Consider the following 15,704-nt stretch of genomic DNA (forward strand, 5'->3'; position numbering starts at 1 on the left):
ACGCACACACGTGCACAAATGAAGCCACCTGGTATCATCCTTTCACTTTATTGAACGCCGATCATATTTGAAACAAAAAAATAACCTCCCAAAAAACTAATAAATATTAATGATGTCCGGGGGTCTGGATGACTTCACGTCTCCAAAACCACATCAGTCAATTTGATATTCCAGTATTTCCATCACAAGTCTGAATCATCACGTTTCTTTTTCCTTCATTTCATTCATCCCGTTTACCGCAAAGCAGTCGACCAATTTAAGGCTTCCGGAGGGGAAAAAAAAAGCAACAACAAAAAAAAAGTCACCGGAGTATCTTCACCTCTTACTCCAAGAGTCATAGCAGAATCAGGACGTCATCATGAAGTGAAAAAAAGGGGGGGGGGGCGAAAGTTCCTGTCACATACTTGGTGGGCCAGCGCTAACTCCGCTGATGTCCCGCTTCCGGCCAATGGCGGCGCTCAATCCAAACAAAAGGTGTCAAAACGGAGGATGCGGGTGTTCCCTCTCAATGGTGGCTGACCTGTCCATAGATTAAAGACACATAGAAAGGTAGCAAGAAAAATTGAGAAGGCAGAAAAAGAGGAGAAAGGAAAACCTCCAATCCTCCAGAAGTGTTGGGAATTAGGAGAAAATAAAGGGTTATTCCTATATATGAATTCATATTTCACGTATTAGAACAGAAACATATTTAAACGTTTTATTCCCCGACCAAGACAAGCATTTTGTCATGTCTCCAAATATTCTTTTTTCTTTTCATCTTCGATTTGTATTTTTTTGGTAGCATTTTTTTCGGGCCAATATTTTTTTTCTCCTGAGACTGAATTTGCTTGTATGTTCTCGCACGGGCATTTCTTTCAAATTGGTCAAAATTGTGTCGTTTCACATTTGTCTCTTTGGTTGAGATTTTTTGTCATTATTATTTTTTAGTATTTTGGTGAATTATTTTAAAAACTCATTTAAAAATTTCATTTGTTCATTCATTCTCCAAACCGCTTTATCCTCATTAGGATCTGAATTGGTTGCCAGCCAATCGCAGGAAATGCACGTTTGAGTATTTTCAATTATTATCTGTCATTATTCTTTTGACCCATTCATTTGGCTTTTCCACCCCCCTCATTTTTCCCTTGTTTTCCCCTCAAACACCAAATCAAGAACCTAACGTTTACATTTTCATCCATTCATACTTTTATTTGGGTGATTTTTTTTGCATTGAATATTTTTTGTAAGACTTTTCAGGTTTCATTTCATGAAGTACTGTTTTCCTTTTTCAAATCTATTTCCGTATTTGGGTCTAACTATGCTGAGTATTATGTCATGTATTTATGAAAAATGTGGATTTTCCCCCCCATCATACGACTGCATTTTGTGTGGCACGAAATTGAAAAGGAAAAAGCCCCCCACCCCTCCAAAAAAAATGTTCTATTCAAGACCAAATCAAGATTCTGACACGTGATTGGTTTGTTATGAATTCATATTATTAGCCTGACTATTATTGATTGACTGCACTAATTTGATGACGTAAAAACTCGGGTGCGTTATCGCCGGAGAGCGCAAGCCGACCTCCTGGTGCCTTTTCAACACACTTTGCCAATAACGCCGAGTGAGTCATGCACGATAAAAAGGGCTTCACAGTTGTCTGGAGGCGGGCAAGGGTGTTGACGACAAGTCTTGGTGGCTTTGGAAGATGGTGGGGTGGTGGTGGGGGTGGGGTGGCTAAAAACAAGCATCCCTGTCAGTCCAGGTGCAAATGACATCGCAGTCGTTTGTAGTCTCTGAGATTCTTGGCTTGGCGGTGTTCAGCGTCTGGAGAGAAAATGTACGCCCGCGTTCCGTTTTCTACCGCCCGAGGAAGATAGAGCGGGCGGGGTTGGGGTCTGGAAGAAAGTAGCGGGGGGAAATGGAAATGGGCGGGATGGGGACGGGGGGGGGGGGGGGGGGGGGAGACACGCTCAAATGGGGGGCGCCTTGCGCTGCATCAGATACTGGTGGATGTCGTCGGCGTCACGCTTGAGCCAGGCGGCGTTGAGCAGGATGTTCTCGCAGCACTGCAGCACTGTGCGCTCCACCGCCGGCGTCGGGTGACTCTCGAAGAAACTCTGCGGGGGAGAGAGACGACGGACGTTAGGCTGGCACCGCAGGGCGGACCCAGGTGGTGGGGTGAGGGGTTGGGGGGACAGGAGGCGCTCCCAACCTTGACTTCTGTGGCCATTTTGTCGATGGCGAAGCCGTCCACTGTCAGCTGGAGGGACGACAGGAAGACAACCGTGAGTGCCAAAAGTCAACGCCGAACTTTTTGTAAAAGCATGCGTTTCAAGCGCATGAGGCACCACTGCCACCTACTGATCGCTTTCTGATTCTCATTCAGAGATTGCATCAGAGACCCCTCCTCTCTCGGGCGCAAAAAAAAAAAAAAAGACTTAGACGTACAAGTACGTCATCGGTAGGCGGGGCCTAATTTTACGTATTGAATGGAATGGAATGAAAGAGTTAATAAGGACAGTAGGAAGCACAAAATGCGTTCAACTCAAAATCGAGTCTCATCCAGAGTCAAAGGTCAAAGAATAAAAGAGGACGAGTTTGAAAAATGGGTGGCCGGGTGGGTTCATTCCAAAGAGGGGGAGCGGGGAACGCAAAAGGCTTCATCCCCCCCGCTGAGCTTAGTTCTCGCGACCTCGATGACAGAGCGGTGCCAAGTGCCAAAATTCAACATTTCGCCGCCGATAGGCGCCCGGTTGCAATAAGGACCTTGATGAGGCGCGACAAAAGGAAGCCGCCCTGGTAGTGGTTGTGAAGCTCCTCCCAGTTGTCCTTCACAAACTTCCAGGCGGCTTTGCGGCCTTGTTTGCTGCTGCCGGCCACGCCGCCTATCACCGACACCGTGTCCTGAGGACGCACCTCTTCCTGAAGGCAAAACCAAAGCGCGCGGGACGCACGTTAGCGGGCGAGCGCGCGGGGAAAAAAGAAAAATACCGCAAACTGACACAACCACACACACAAGGGCTTACCGAGAGGGCAAAGGCGAGCACCCTCTGGATGAGCTCCGGCGCCGAGATGGCGCCGAGCACTCGCTCGATGCGATTCTTTTCTTCCTGCATGTCCGCCTGCTTGTGGAGCTGCCGCGGGAAGGCGGAACCAAATCAAAACGGTGGCGAGAGCGGCCAAATAAATCCAGGGCGGAGCCCGCCTTACCCTGAGCATGGTGTCTAACGTGCTGCCGTCGCCGTGCTTCAGCACCGTTAAATACACCTGAAACGAAAACAACGGCGCACTTCACATCTGTCGGCGGGCCGGTCCGAATGAACGCGGGCTTACCGCGGCGCCCTCGCGGCACTCGCCGGCGGCGGCGCTCGTTTCTCTCGGCCCGTCTCCGACGAGTCGCATTGCGCTAGCGCACTCGTATCAGAGAAATGCGGTTCGACATTTTGGAGCTCGAGTGGACAATGTTCAAGTCCAGTTCTCTCGCGCATCGCAAGAACCGTGAACATGGAGGCTAATTTCGGTCCACCACGAGCTTGCATGTTAGCACAAAGCTCGACCACTTTGATTGATACGGTGTCTCTCTCTCTCGCAATTTTTCACGCCGCACGGGCGGCGGGCTTTTCGGCGAGTCTCCAAAGGGCTCCCGACGAGGCCGCGCGCGCGCGTTCGAGGCAGGCGCGGGTATACCGCGGCAGCGCTTTACCGGGCTCCTGAGGTCCGCCGGCAGAACGTGTTTGCCGTCCACGTGCTCCTTGAATCTCCTCCGGGCCTCCTCCAAGGTGGGTTTGTGTCCCGCCTTGCCCAACTTGCCGAGAACCAGGCCCCTCAGCAGGGCGTCCAGGTGGCCTGCGAGGGACAACACAACGCGCTTGGCCTCGACGAACGTCTTTTGAAGGAAGTGCATCGAGTAGAAAACAAAAAAAGGGGGAGGTGCCTAAATACACGCGGACGCAAGACATTCAAATGAGCCAAGATCTGGGCAGCTGAAGTTGAGCTCAATTTGTGGAGCTAACCTGGGCAGCTTGGCTTCGCGGGTACTGGAGAGATCAAACCGAGGCCGGGGGGGGGGGGGGACTCGGCATGGGGAAAAACCGGCGCCGAGCCGCCCGCGTGGCCTTACCTTCTCCGGCCTTGCAGTCCCAGCCCAGGCGGAGGCCGATGGGCGTGAAAAGGTCTCGGATGAACTCCTGGATTTCCTCGTGGAAGTCGGTGTGGGACAGCAGCGAAGACAGGACTCCCAGGTTGCAGCTGAGGTCGCTCCACACCGTGTAGTTGGGCTCGTTGACGAAGGCCTCCATCAGACGCAGCACCTCCACCGTGCTGATCACGCCCGCGCGGGCCTTTGCCACGACACGTTCGTTAAGAAGGCGAGGAGGGGCCCGGCGCCCGGGAGCCGCGCGAGTCGCTCTCACCAGGGAGAAGAGGTCGTTCTGAAGGCTGAGGCGGTCCACCGGCAGCAGGCTGAGGTCTCTGATGGCGGGCAGCAGGCTCTGCAGCATGGCCGAGCTGTACTGGATGCGGTAGAAACCCACCGTGCCGGGATTGATCTGGGGAAGCGGGCGGCGTGGGGTCAGAGCCGGCCGGGCCAAGGTCGGCCGGGCCAAGGCGCTTACCTTGACCCACTGCTCGGGGCTGACGCCTGGCAGGGTGACGCTGGTCTGGGGTTTGTCCAGTAGAACCTGGAGTTTGCTGCAGGTGGGGTCCTTGCTGGTACAGATGCTGATGGGTACCATCCAGTAGGAACTATTCTCACCTGGGAAAACCAAGGCCACGCAAAACACTGCTCAGAATCATGGTAGGGGGGTTTAAAACTCATTCAGTAACAGCCAATTCTGGACCAAGTCTGAAAAGACGTTTCAAAACGTCTTTGGGAGTGAAGGAGTTTAAAAAAGAAAAAAAAACTTTCAAGTGTGTGTATCTATACTACCCTTTGCTTTCCATACAAACAAATGCGAAAAAAAAAGAGTATGAAATGGAAGCAGAACAAGCGCATTCAATTTTTGGGGGGCATTGCTGTAGCCGTGCTACAGCATTATTTTTTGTGATTTCCTCGTTTGTGAATACACAACAAAGGAATAAATAACCAACACTTCTGAGACAGTCCATACTGACATCTGATCGTTCTGTTGGAGCTAAGCTCAAGGGGATGTGGGGGGTGGGGTTATCAAATTTATTTTGTGATTTCCTCACTTGATTTTCTGTTTTGATGCATTCGTTTTAATTTTCGTAGTTTCATTGAAGTAATCGTTAATTTACGTTTTTTCGGAAGCGGATGTGAACGCCTCTCGAGTAGAACAGAAGGAGCGTAGCTCCATCAACTGGATGCAATGTACACTGCGTCTTGTCATAACAGTGCGTCCAATATCTGAAAAAATAATTTGTAAATAGGCCATTCATTGAAGATGCGTCTAATAATCCGGTGCGCCTTCTTGTGCGGAAAATATGGTAGATACTTTTTGTTCTTTCATAATTTTTGCTGCTGTAAATTGGGAATTTCGCCGTTGAGAGACAAATAAAGGTTTTCTTATCTTATCTTGATGTTTTGGTTTGGGAGTTCATATCTCTTGTTACAGTGCTATCGAAAAAAAACAAATGATATATACATTCACTCATCTTCCAAGCCGCTTGATCCTCACTAGGGTTGCGGGGGCTGCTGGAGCCTATCCCAGATCTTTTCGGGGTGTGGGCGGGGGGACACCCTGAATCGGTTGCCAGCCAATCGCAGGGCACACACAGCAACCATCCGCGCTCACACTCACACCGAGGGACAATTTAGAGTGTTCAATCAGCCTTGCCACGCATGTTTTTGGAATGTGGGAGGAAACCGGAGTACCCGGAGAAAACCCACGCAGGCCCGGGGAGAACATGCAAACTCCACACAGGTAGGCCTGAGCTGGAATCGAACCCGGTACCTCTGCACTGTGAAGCCGACGTGCTAACCACTGGACTACCGGGCCGCCCATGCTATATATATATATATATATATATATATATATATATATATATATATATATATAATCTGCCCCGTTCTAGAATTCTTCCCCCACTTATACTCGTTCAATGGCCAGATGTGTCTTCTGCAGGATGACTTGGAATGACCATCAAAGGACGAACTTTGAGTCAGTCCGAGGATTTTTCCGTCTTCATCTCCTCCTCGCTGCTATTCGGTGGAAAAATGGCCCAAAAGTTCACCGAATGGGAAAACGGGCCACTAATTTTTCATGCGGATGTGTCGGATTGCGATGAACATTGAGGCCGAGAAGAACGCAAATCCGAGAGTGTCGTCGGTCTACCCAAGTTCTCGTCCTGAACTTGAAAATGAACATGACAAGCTTTGCAAAATCGGAAAGCAATCCAATTGAAAAAGATTGACGGGAAGAAGAATGACACATTTGCGTGTTGGCGGGAAAAAAAAAACAACAACACTTGCCATTCTGCGGTCCGCTTGCGCAGAACTTCTTCTGAGAGATATTGAGGACGCGGTCGTCACCGTGCTTGGAAGGAAACAAACGAGGAGTCACAAGCAAGTCCCCTCTGGGTTTTGTTTTGTCTGGGGGTTTGCGGGGTGGCAAAGACAGACCAACCTGCTCCTGTTTGACTGCGATAATGGGGAAGCCCATCTGTTTGGTCCACGAGTTCATCACTGTGGCGATGGGTTTGCCGCTAGCTTGCTCCAAACATTCCCACAGGTCCTCTGGAGAGCAAAAAAAAAACACAAAAAAAACACAACTGGCATTGTTTCACTGACGTGCGCATGCTGCGCCTCTTATTGAGAAAAGCGACTGGCTCACACACACGACGCCGCCTCGCAACGGCACACCCGCGACGACACACGACAAGATGAAGCATTTTCTCAACATTTGACGCCTGAACGGTTTTAAGAAGCGCGCTTTGTTGAGTTGAGGTTCTTTTGCAATGCGATGCCCTCTGCTGGCATCTCACGTGACTGACATGCTGCTCGGCAGACTTTTTTTAAAAATTCCAACTAAAATGATTCATTTTTAATTCCAATTAAAATTATGATGAAGGGGGCCAAGTGGGAGCCATTTTCATTTCAGGGAAAAAATATATACAGGTATATATTCTTTGACATTTTCAATTAAACATTACGGCTGAGGATGAAAGCTGTCTGCACTACTTGGAAATATTCGTCAACATTTTCGACAACTATTTTCTAAGATTGAGAGAAAAAAAACCAGCCCGAAAACATGCTGCAAATCTGAAAAGCTGGTCATCCGTCATACCTGTCGAGGCATTTTTGTGCTGGAACTTCAACAAATAGGCGTTCATTCCTTTCCTAAAGTCCTAAAGAAAGGAAAAGTTGTTGTCGTTTCTTGAAGTGAGCGAGCAAGAGAAGCACGCGAGGCGCTATCGTTTTTTTTCGACTACCTCGTCTCCAATGTAGTTGTGCAACATTCGGATGACCGAGGCGCCTTTGCTGTAAGAGATGGCGTCAAAGATTTCGTCCACTTCGGACGGATGGCCCACGTTGACCTGGGGGAGGGGTTTGGGGGGGGGAGGCAGAAGAGGAGAAGCGGGCTGTCACCGCAGCCGGGCGACAGCGCGGCGCCCGGCGGCCAGAGCGCCGCCCCACCTCGATGGGATGGCTGCTGTCCAGCGCGTCCAGGTCCAGAGCCCGCGTGTAGTCGGCCGACACAAACTGCGTCCAGATGTCGTACTCCGGGAAGCAGTGGTCCACGCACAGGTACTCGATCCATGACGCAAAGCCCTCATTGAGCCACAGGTGGGTCCACCACTCCTAGAGGCAAAGTCAAAGTTGAGTGGCCATTTCCGGCATTTTCTTCATCTGCGCGGAGAGGGCTCGGTTACCATGGTGACCAAGTTTCCAAACCACTGGTGGGCCAGTTCGTGACCGACCACCAGCGCCACCCACTGCCGGGAAGACGCGCAGGAGTTCTTGGGGTCGATGAGCAGCGCCGTCTCCCTGGACAAACACATCGCTTGAGCTCTCTCGGCTCTGATCCGCCCGTTCAGATTTTTTTTCCTTCTGGAAGGAAGGCGCGGTTTGAGCCACGTTCGCGCAAACTGGATCTCACTCCCGAATGCTTTGGGAGTCTTCCTTTCTAAATTGCGTGCCGATCGAGCAAATGAGACAGACCGTTTGGATCATTCAAAAGTGGAGAACGATTCAATTTGAGTCGAACATGTCGATGAAGAGAAAGGCCGGACCGGTCGCCGTATCGGGGATGGTACGGAGAATATACACAAATGTCATTTTTCTTGAGTGTCCAGCCTGCGCATGGTGCAGTCCGATGAAAATTACTTTTGCAATGCGGGGCAATCGATTGATCCCATGCAAACATTTGCCAATGAGGTCAATATATTTCATGAAAAAAAAAAAACTAAATGGCATCTGTGGCAAATATGCTCCCGTCGGTGCACAATTTGACATTCGACACGTTTCTGGGGCTCAGTGAAACTTTGGACCCCTTATGTGGGCTCCAAAGTTTGATCTCGAACTTCTCCGGGTGACACGTTTGCCGCTGTGTATAAAAAGGGTCAGATGAAGGCTGAAGCAACAGCTGAAAGCGTCAGCCAGGGAAAAAGGTTTTCCTCTACGCCCCCCCACCCCTAAAAAAAAAAAAAAGGAGAGAGAAGCCTTCAACCTAATTTAACCATGAGTCGACAAGATGAAGGTCATGGCGCGACCCTTTCAGCAACTCGGATTTAAAGGGAAAGCCAAGAATTTTCCCGCCAGACCTAAAGTTCAAAATGATGTGCGTTTTTGGGACGCAAGGAAATTTCTCGGTCCAAAATTTAAAAAAAACTCTGCGGTAAATCTTTTTTCCCCAGTAACGATCGCAGTTTGACAATCGCCGCCATTGTTGTTTTGATCTCGCGAGACGAGATTGGCGAAAGCAGACGATTGCCAAGTCGTGTCACGTTAAAACGAGTGCTGCGAAAGTTTATTGCAGAGATATCATGGAGGAAGCAGCTAAAGTTAAAGATAGTTTTTTGCGATAATAATCTTGTATGCCTGAATTCTTGACATTTTTGCAGCATTTGTTGATAAGAAATGAACCTCTTATCAATGTATATTGTTGTTGTTTGTATGATAATCATATGCAATTGAAGAAGTAGACCATTTCAAATTCGAAATTTGGGACTCTCGAAATGCATCGTGGGACTCATCATTTTCTGTCCCTGGGACTCGCTGGGCTCAAACTGGAAAATTATCACTGCGAGTCCTCCCGCAATTCTGATTCAGATCTCAATGCGAATTGGCAGAGAGCAGATTCGCAGTTTTGGAGTTCCCCTTAAAAAGTCCACTCGGCCGTACACGATGCAGCGTTTCAAATTTCGTTCCGATATTTGCCAGCAATGAAACGGCATGTCCCTCGACCAAGATCACATCAAATGTGTTTCTGTAGGACTGGGATGACATTTTTTTGGATCCAAACGATGCGATGCGCCAGCAGCAAAGGTGACATACCTGTAAGTAACAAGGCCCCAGTTTTCCATGGCACCTGAAGGCAGGGAGGGAGGGGGAGGGGGTGAAATGTCATTTCTCACCAAGTCTTGCATGCGTGCGTGCTTGCGCAATGTACTCACCAGCAGCAAAGTCGGCTATGGCGATGAGATCAATCTTCGGCAACGGATACGGAACACTGAAGTAGTCTTTGTAGAAAGGTAACGTCTTTGTTGCCACCTGCACACACGCGGGAACATTCAAATCAGGGGCTCGCAAAAGTCGTTTCGGCGCGGCGGGCGCCAGTCATCGACTTGATTGATTGAATCAAAGTTTACTGCTCGGGACCAAAGTACATCCCCCGAATGAGCCACCTCGTTGCTATGTTGACCAAGCATTTTGGGGGGGGGGGGGTTCTTTTAAGAATAAGCGAAAGACACCTTTCATTCCAGAAAACAAAAAAATGACAATATGAGCTGAACTCATTTTAAATTATTTGCGTAAGACGCAAGAAGGGGCGGCCCGGTAGTCCAGTGGTTAGCACGTCGGCTTCACAGTGCAGAGGTACCGGGTTCGGTTCCAGCTCCGGCCTCCCTGTGTGGAGTTTGCATGTTCTCACCGGGCCTGCGTGGGTTTTCCCCGGGTGCTCCGGTTTCCTCCCACATTCCAAAAATATGCATGGCAGGCTGATTGAACACTCTGAATTGTCCCTAGGTGTGAGTGTGAGTGCGAATGGTTGTTCGTCTATGTGTGCCCTGCGATTGGTTGGCAACCGATTCAGGGTGTCCCCCGCCTACTGCCCGGAGACGGCTGGGATAGGCTCCAGCACCCCCCGCGACCCTAGTGAGGATCAAGCGGCTCACAAGATGAATGAATGAATGAAGACGCAAGAAGGTTAACAACCCATTCACTCCCAAAGACGTTTTTAGTCTTTTCAGAATTGGCTGCTACCGAATGAGTTCACTGAACTTTTGTTGAAGGTGAAAAAACGCTTTCAAAGCTTGTTTGGTATCAGGAAAAATAAAGCAACCCCCCCCCCCCCCCCCCCAACAGTAGAAGCGGAACTGCGAGATCGGGGCGGGCTCACCTCCAGCGCAAAGCGACCCTGCTCAGCCTTCCCCACCGGCGTGTAGACGCGCACCAGCACGCCGTCCGACGACTGACTCTCCACAAAGTCGAACTCGCCGATGACAAAGGCCACCAGGTAGGTGGACATGATGGGCGTGGTGCCAAACGTGATCTCCACCAGGCCTTCCTCGCTTGGGTACGGCTGGCGCTCGACGACGCTCTGGAGGCCGAGCGGAGGCAGCGTGGGTGCGGCGATGCGCGACGGCACGACGAGCGCCGCGGGGGCGTGAGCGAGTGACGGCGTACCATGTTTGACAAAGCGACGCAGTCCTTGGGGACGATCAGCGTGATGTCAAAGGTGGCTTTGATGGCCGGCTCGTCCCAGCAGGGGAACGCTCGGCGGGCGTCCGTGGCCTGCGCGGAGGCAGACAAACAGAAAGGGAGCGCAGATGAGTTCAACGTCAGAAAGTCAATGGCTGCAATCGGTTGCTGTGCTGGTGTCAGCGTCCCCGCATCGCCAGCTCACCTCGAATTGTGTGACGGCAGCGTAGCAGGTCTCTCCTGCGGTGTTGGTGTATTTACTTCTGTAGAAACCTTTCATTTTGTCATTCAGCTCGCCCGCAAACTTGATCTTCAGCACACCGGAACCTTCCGGTAGTGAAAAGTGACATGAGTGACAGGTCGAAGGGTATTCAAACGCCGCTTCCTGTCTCTGCTAGGGTCTTTTTTTTTATCCTGGACTTAAATTATCCTCAGAAGAGGATAGTTCGGGCGTGTTTTTTTTTTTCCTTTCTGAATTCTGATTGTAATTTCCCCATTGCAGGACAAATAAAGGATATCTTATTTGCGCATTTTTTTGAAGAACAAAAAGCTTCAAAAAGCCAAATTCAAGATGATATTTTTACTCTGTACATTTGGTCACGAAGGTTGGGCCTTCAAATTTGGGCTTTTGAATATAACCCCCCCCCCCTCCTCCACTATGCCTTCTGAAAAATGAACTATGACATTATTCAAAACAAGTTTTGCTTTTAGTTCCTGGGATTTGCTTTAACGTCTTCTCGATACCAACTTGCAACTCCCACGAATGTGATGCGTCTTTTTTTTCCTCTTTTACGAAATCGTGAAAGTAAGAGCTTCCTCTTGAGATTTTTTTTTTTGGGGGGGGTTGTCTCCTTGTCAAAGCACGATCTTTACTGAGATCATCACAAATTTACTGCCATATCAAACAAACGATATTGGTTATTATTCATCCAGACGCAACTGATTAACAAAAAAAATATATAATATAATAATTAACCCGGGGCGGCCCGGTAGTCCAGTGGTTAGCACGTCGGCTTCACAGTGCAGAGGTACCGGGTTCGATTCCAGCTCCGGCCTCCCTGTGTGGAGTTTGCATGTTCTCCCCGGGCCTGCGTGGGTTTTCTCCGGGTGCTCCGGTTTCCTCCCACATTCCAAAAACATGCGTGGCAGGCTGATTGAACACTCTAAATTGTCCCTAGGTGTGAGTGTGAGTGCGATTGGTTGTTCGTTTCTGTGTGCCCTGCGATTGGCTGGCAACCGATTCAGGGTGTCCCCCCGCCTACTGCCCGAAGACTGCTGGGATAGGCTCCAGCACCCCCCGCGACCCTAGTGAGGATCAAGCGGCTCGGAAGATGAATGAATGAATGAATAATTAACCCATAAAAATTCAAATAAAAAAACACCTCCAAAACACCTCAAAATACCAACAAAGCATTTTTTGCCACTGTCCTGGCTTGTTTTAGTCAGGATTGGAGAAATTGATTTCCACTAACAATCTTAACTTCCCTATTCGGACGCAAGCTTAAATGCTGCAGAGCCCCCAGCCATCGGGAATTACCGACTTTTGTCAAACGAGCATCCTTTTGGCGCTCTTGTCCTTCTCACCTTTCTTCAGAGCGCAAGGAAAGGACAAGGTCACCTTCTCGTCCTCGTTTTGATAGTTGAATCCAGTGGCGTCAATTTCTGAGAACAATGCATTCAAACAAGAGCGATGGTGTCATGTGATCAACCGGGATGCTGGGAGGACAGGGAGTGGGGGGGGCTGTACAAATCAGACTCACCGTCTCCTCCCTGAGGCGCGAAGGAGGCTGTGATGATGTCGATGTCGGCGCAGTTCATCACAATCTGATTGGTGGCTTGCGTCACCTGCACGTGCGAGACACCATAAGATTCAAAGTTTGCAGTCGTACGACTCTTTAAAGAGTCGCCGTTTGACTCAAAAAGGGATTTCTTTGAATGTCGCGCATTCAAACAGTCGCACGTGGACGACCAGCCCACCCTTCAAGCGGGAAATGGGACAGCCACGTTCACAACTTCGACCGATCCAATCAGCCGGTATTTTGCAGCTTACGAAAAATCTGTGATGGGTTGCCGTGTCAGCATTTGCCAATCAATCATCAGGACAAATAAAATCTTGTTCACTCCGAGGACATTCTCTGCTGCACGTTCGAGCCCGAAAGACGGGAGTGGCTTTCGTGACGGGCGAGTATCGATCGCTACTGGGCTGAGAACACAACTGCAGCGTGCACCCCGAAGCGCGAGAATCACCCGACGCTTGGCACACAATTGTTGTCTCTCCGAAATGAATCTGGCATCGTCTCCATTATGACCCATATGCTGCTTTTGGTTACCATGACAACCAAGGGAGAAGCTCATCTTTAAAAAAATGAAAAGTCACAATGTATTCCATTTTCCCTGGTGTAGGCAGCACTTCATACACTACACCGCATATTAATCATCATGCACTTGTGAGTCAGTGTGTGCATTTAGCACATGGCGCATGCAGCGGACGCGCTGGACGGACACACGCACACAGTGAACGGGCGGGATTCCAAGCATCGCTGCGCTCACAGCGGGCGCCGTTGTTGATGTTGACAGTTGGTGACATGGCGGCGCCACCAGTCCCAGCCGATCGGCGTCTCTGGTTCCTGCCAGGCTACGTGAACAGCTACAGTCAACGTACACCTCCACCCATTTTATTCCTCCTCCTTGAGAGCCTCTGCGTGAATTCTGGGTGCAACTTCTGCGCAGTTTTGTTTACATGGCGACCGTCCACTTTCTATACCCGTTACGGGCCACCAATAATGGTTACCTCGCTGCGCACGGCATTTTGGTATGCTACGGGAGCTTGTCATTGTTTCGATGAGGAAACAAAAACTGTCAACCACTCAAGGAAAGGTGGATTGGCGTCTACGAACATTGCCACGGTTTGTGTGTGTGACGTCATGACTTGGCAGATTGTGACGCGTCACGGAGTGTAACCAATTAAGAACCAAGTAAGTGTGGAACAAGGAAGAGGGTGGGAAAAAAGTGTCCTGCATCATGTTGTATTTTGCTTTAGGTAGGTTCACAGGACGACAAGAAATATTTTCCCCCATTCTACAATGCTTTTGAAAAACTCGGGAAACATTGGGTCAACATATTCGGGAGCCTGCAAAATAAAACAGCAGAAAAATTATTTTCCCACTGACATTTTTGCTTCCCCAAAGTTGGGGTGGTGTTATGGACGTTTTTTTTTTATATATAGTCCCAATACCTCTGTGATTCTTCATCTTTTTGTATTGTTAGATTATTCAATATTTCTGTTTTGGAGGACTGGATTCCAGACCGGTAATGGGACTGAATCTTTTTATGTGTGAAATTATCGGGGTACACCAGGGTACCCCCCCCCCTCACACACACACACACATACAACAAAAAATGTTAACGTAGTTTTTTTGGGGGAGTTTTTTTATCTTGTGTGTGTGGAGGGGGGGGTCTGTCGCAGATAAACAATCTCTTAAGATATGAAAAATATTTGTGTGTGTGCGTGTGTTTATGTACGTACGTACGTACGTGTGTATCGGGCCTTACCAAACACAAGCCACCTCGCAACTACTCAATGACCTACTACGACTAATTATTATGAGCAATTATTATCACCACTACCGCAAGGAGGTGTTTAGCGGTCAAGCAACTGTGATGAAAAGGACTTCACCACGGAGGCAAAATAAAAATAATAACAATAATTAAACGCACTGACAAACGCTGTTAGCTAGCACGCTAACAGCTAACCGCTAAGCTAACATGAGAGTGCAAGTCTTGACCGATTGGGCGTCCAGACACAAACTGTACAACAATTGCTAGAACAATAACATAAAATGTTAGTGATGGCTTAGTGGAAAAAACACTGAGTCGACACATTTCTTCCATTTAACGAGTGCTTGTTAGGCTACGACGCGCGAGCTAATGGACAAGTGACTGACATATTACATAAGGTAAAAAAAAACTAATCTCAAGAGTGAGTGAGTGAGTGACAGACAGACAGACAGACGGGCAGGCAGGCAGGCAGGCAGGCAGGCGCGTTGTGTCACGGTTTGCGTCGCACGTACCTCCACCATAGCCTGCAGCTTGCCGCCGAACGTGAAGTTGACGAGGTCGGGCTGCAGACGGAGTCCGTAGTTGACGGGGTACACATCCGTGGGTAACCGCTCGAAGGGCCTCCTTTTGGCCATGGCTGCTGAACACTGAGCGGCCGTTCTCACCGTCGGAATATCTGCAACGAGTTGTCGGACTTTTATTGGTGCACGCAAGAGGACACCGGGCGCTCGTCGGCCGCCGAGTCTTTGCACCAGCAGAGAGGACTGCGCGAGCGTGCGGCTCAGGAGGAGCGACATCAACCGGAAGCTTGTCTGTCTCTCGGCTCGCAAGGAGTCTCCTCCCGTCACGGGCGAAATTTCCGAGGTCCCAATCGGAAGCGTCGGCCGGAATACTCCCATCCCACCCTCTGTTTGGGGACTACCCCCCCTACCCCCCGGTCTAGTTAAAATGGTATAACCCAGGAGGCAAGGTGCGGCTTGCCATCGTTACCGTCAGTTGCGATTCATGCTATTAAAGCATTAGTCAAACGCCATCATGACTTGTGTCATTAATAAACCAAACACCCTCCGCGACACACCCCGCCCACCCTCCTTCACAACACGCCCGCCTCGTCTGCCATTCCTGAACTCGACAGAATCGCAATCGTTGCGCTGACATTTCTGCGGGGGGCGACAAACAAACAAAATTGAATCCAGCACAGTGCAGTTCACTTGAAAATCACTTTCGTTTTTTTCCCCCGGATCCACATGAAATCTAAACATGTGTCAGGTGAGTGCTGAAAACACCTGTGAATAATTTAATTTGGAATTTTCTGAGATATAGCTGAAAGCACTTTTTGGGCTCTAGT

The 15,704-nt window shown here is 49.4% G+C and overlaps 1 protein-coding gene across 1 annotated transcript; it reads right to left on the reverse strand.

Moving 5' to 3' along the window:
• Nucleotides 1-32: 32 nt before the first annotated feature.
• Nucleotides 33-15,252, reverse strand: npepps (aminopeptidase puromycin sensitive). Its single transcript, XM_052083246.1, has 23 exons — nt 14,869-15,252; nt 12,559-12,643; nt 12,383-12,460; nt 11,004-11,125; nt 10,784-10,891; nt 10,497-10,697; nt 9,553-9,649; nt 9,434-9,467; nt 7,810-7,924; nt 7,574-7,738; nt 7,369-7,473; nt 7,224-7,284; nt 6,564-6,673; nt 6,410-6,473; nt 4,593-4,732; nt 4,392-4,526; nt 4,100-4,319; nt 3,683-3,825; nt 3,190-3,246; nt 3,006-3,113; nt 2,746-2,901; nt 2,192-2,239; nt 33-2,096 (listed from the first exon to the last, which is right to left on the reverse strand). The coding sequence occupies exons 1-23, from the start codon at nt 15,151-15,153 to the stop codon at nt 1,950-1,952; spliced, it is 2,784 nt and encodes a 927-aa protein (XP_051939206.1). The 5' UTR covers nt 15,154-15,252; the 3' UTR covers nt 33-1,949.
• Nucleotides 15,253-15,704: the final 452 nt, after the last annotated feature.

Source organism: Hippocampus zosterae, chromosome 13, assembly GCF_025434085.1.
Source record: "Hippocampus zosterae strain Florida chromosome 13, ASM2543408v3, whole genome shotgun sequence".
Taxonomy (NCBI): Eukaryota; Metazoa; Chordata; class Actinopteri; order Syngnathiformes; family Syngnathidae; genus Hippocampus; species Hippocampus zosterae.

Bases quoted from the DNA above. Each gene is read 5' to 3' on its own strand.
- npepps (XM_052083246.1), bottom strand. From the start codon at position 15,153: ATGTCGCTCCTCCTGAGCCGCACGCTCGCGCAGTCCTCTCTGCTGGTG. The intron at 7,285-7,368 runs GTAGTCGAAAAA...TCCTTTCTTTAG, and splicing joins ACAACTACATTGGAGACGAG to GACTTTAGGAAAGGAATGAA. The intron at 6,674-7,223 runs GTATGACGGATG...TTTGCTCTCCAG, and splicing joins GCACAAAAATGCCTCGACAG to AGGACCTGTGGGAATGTTTG.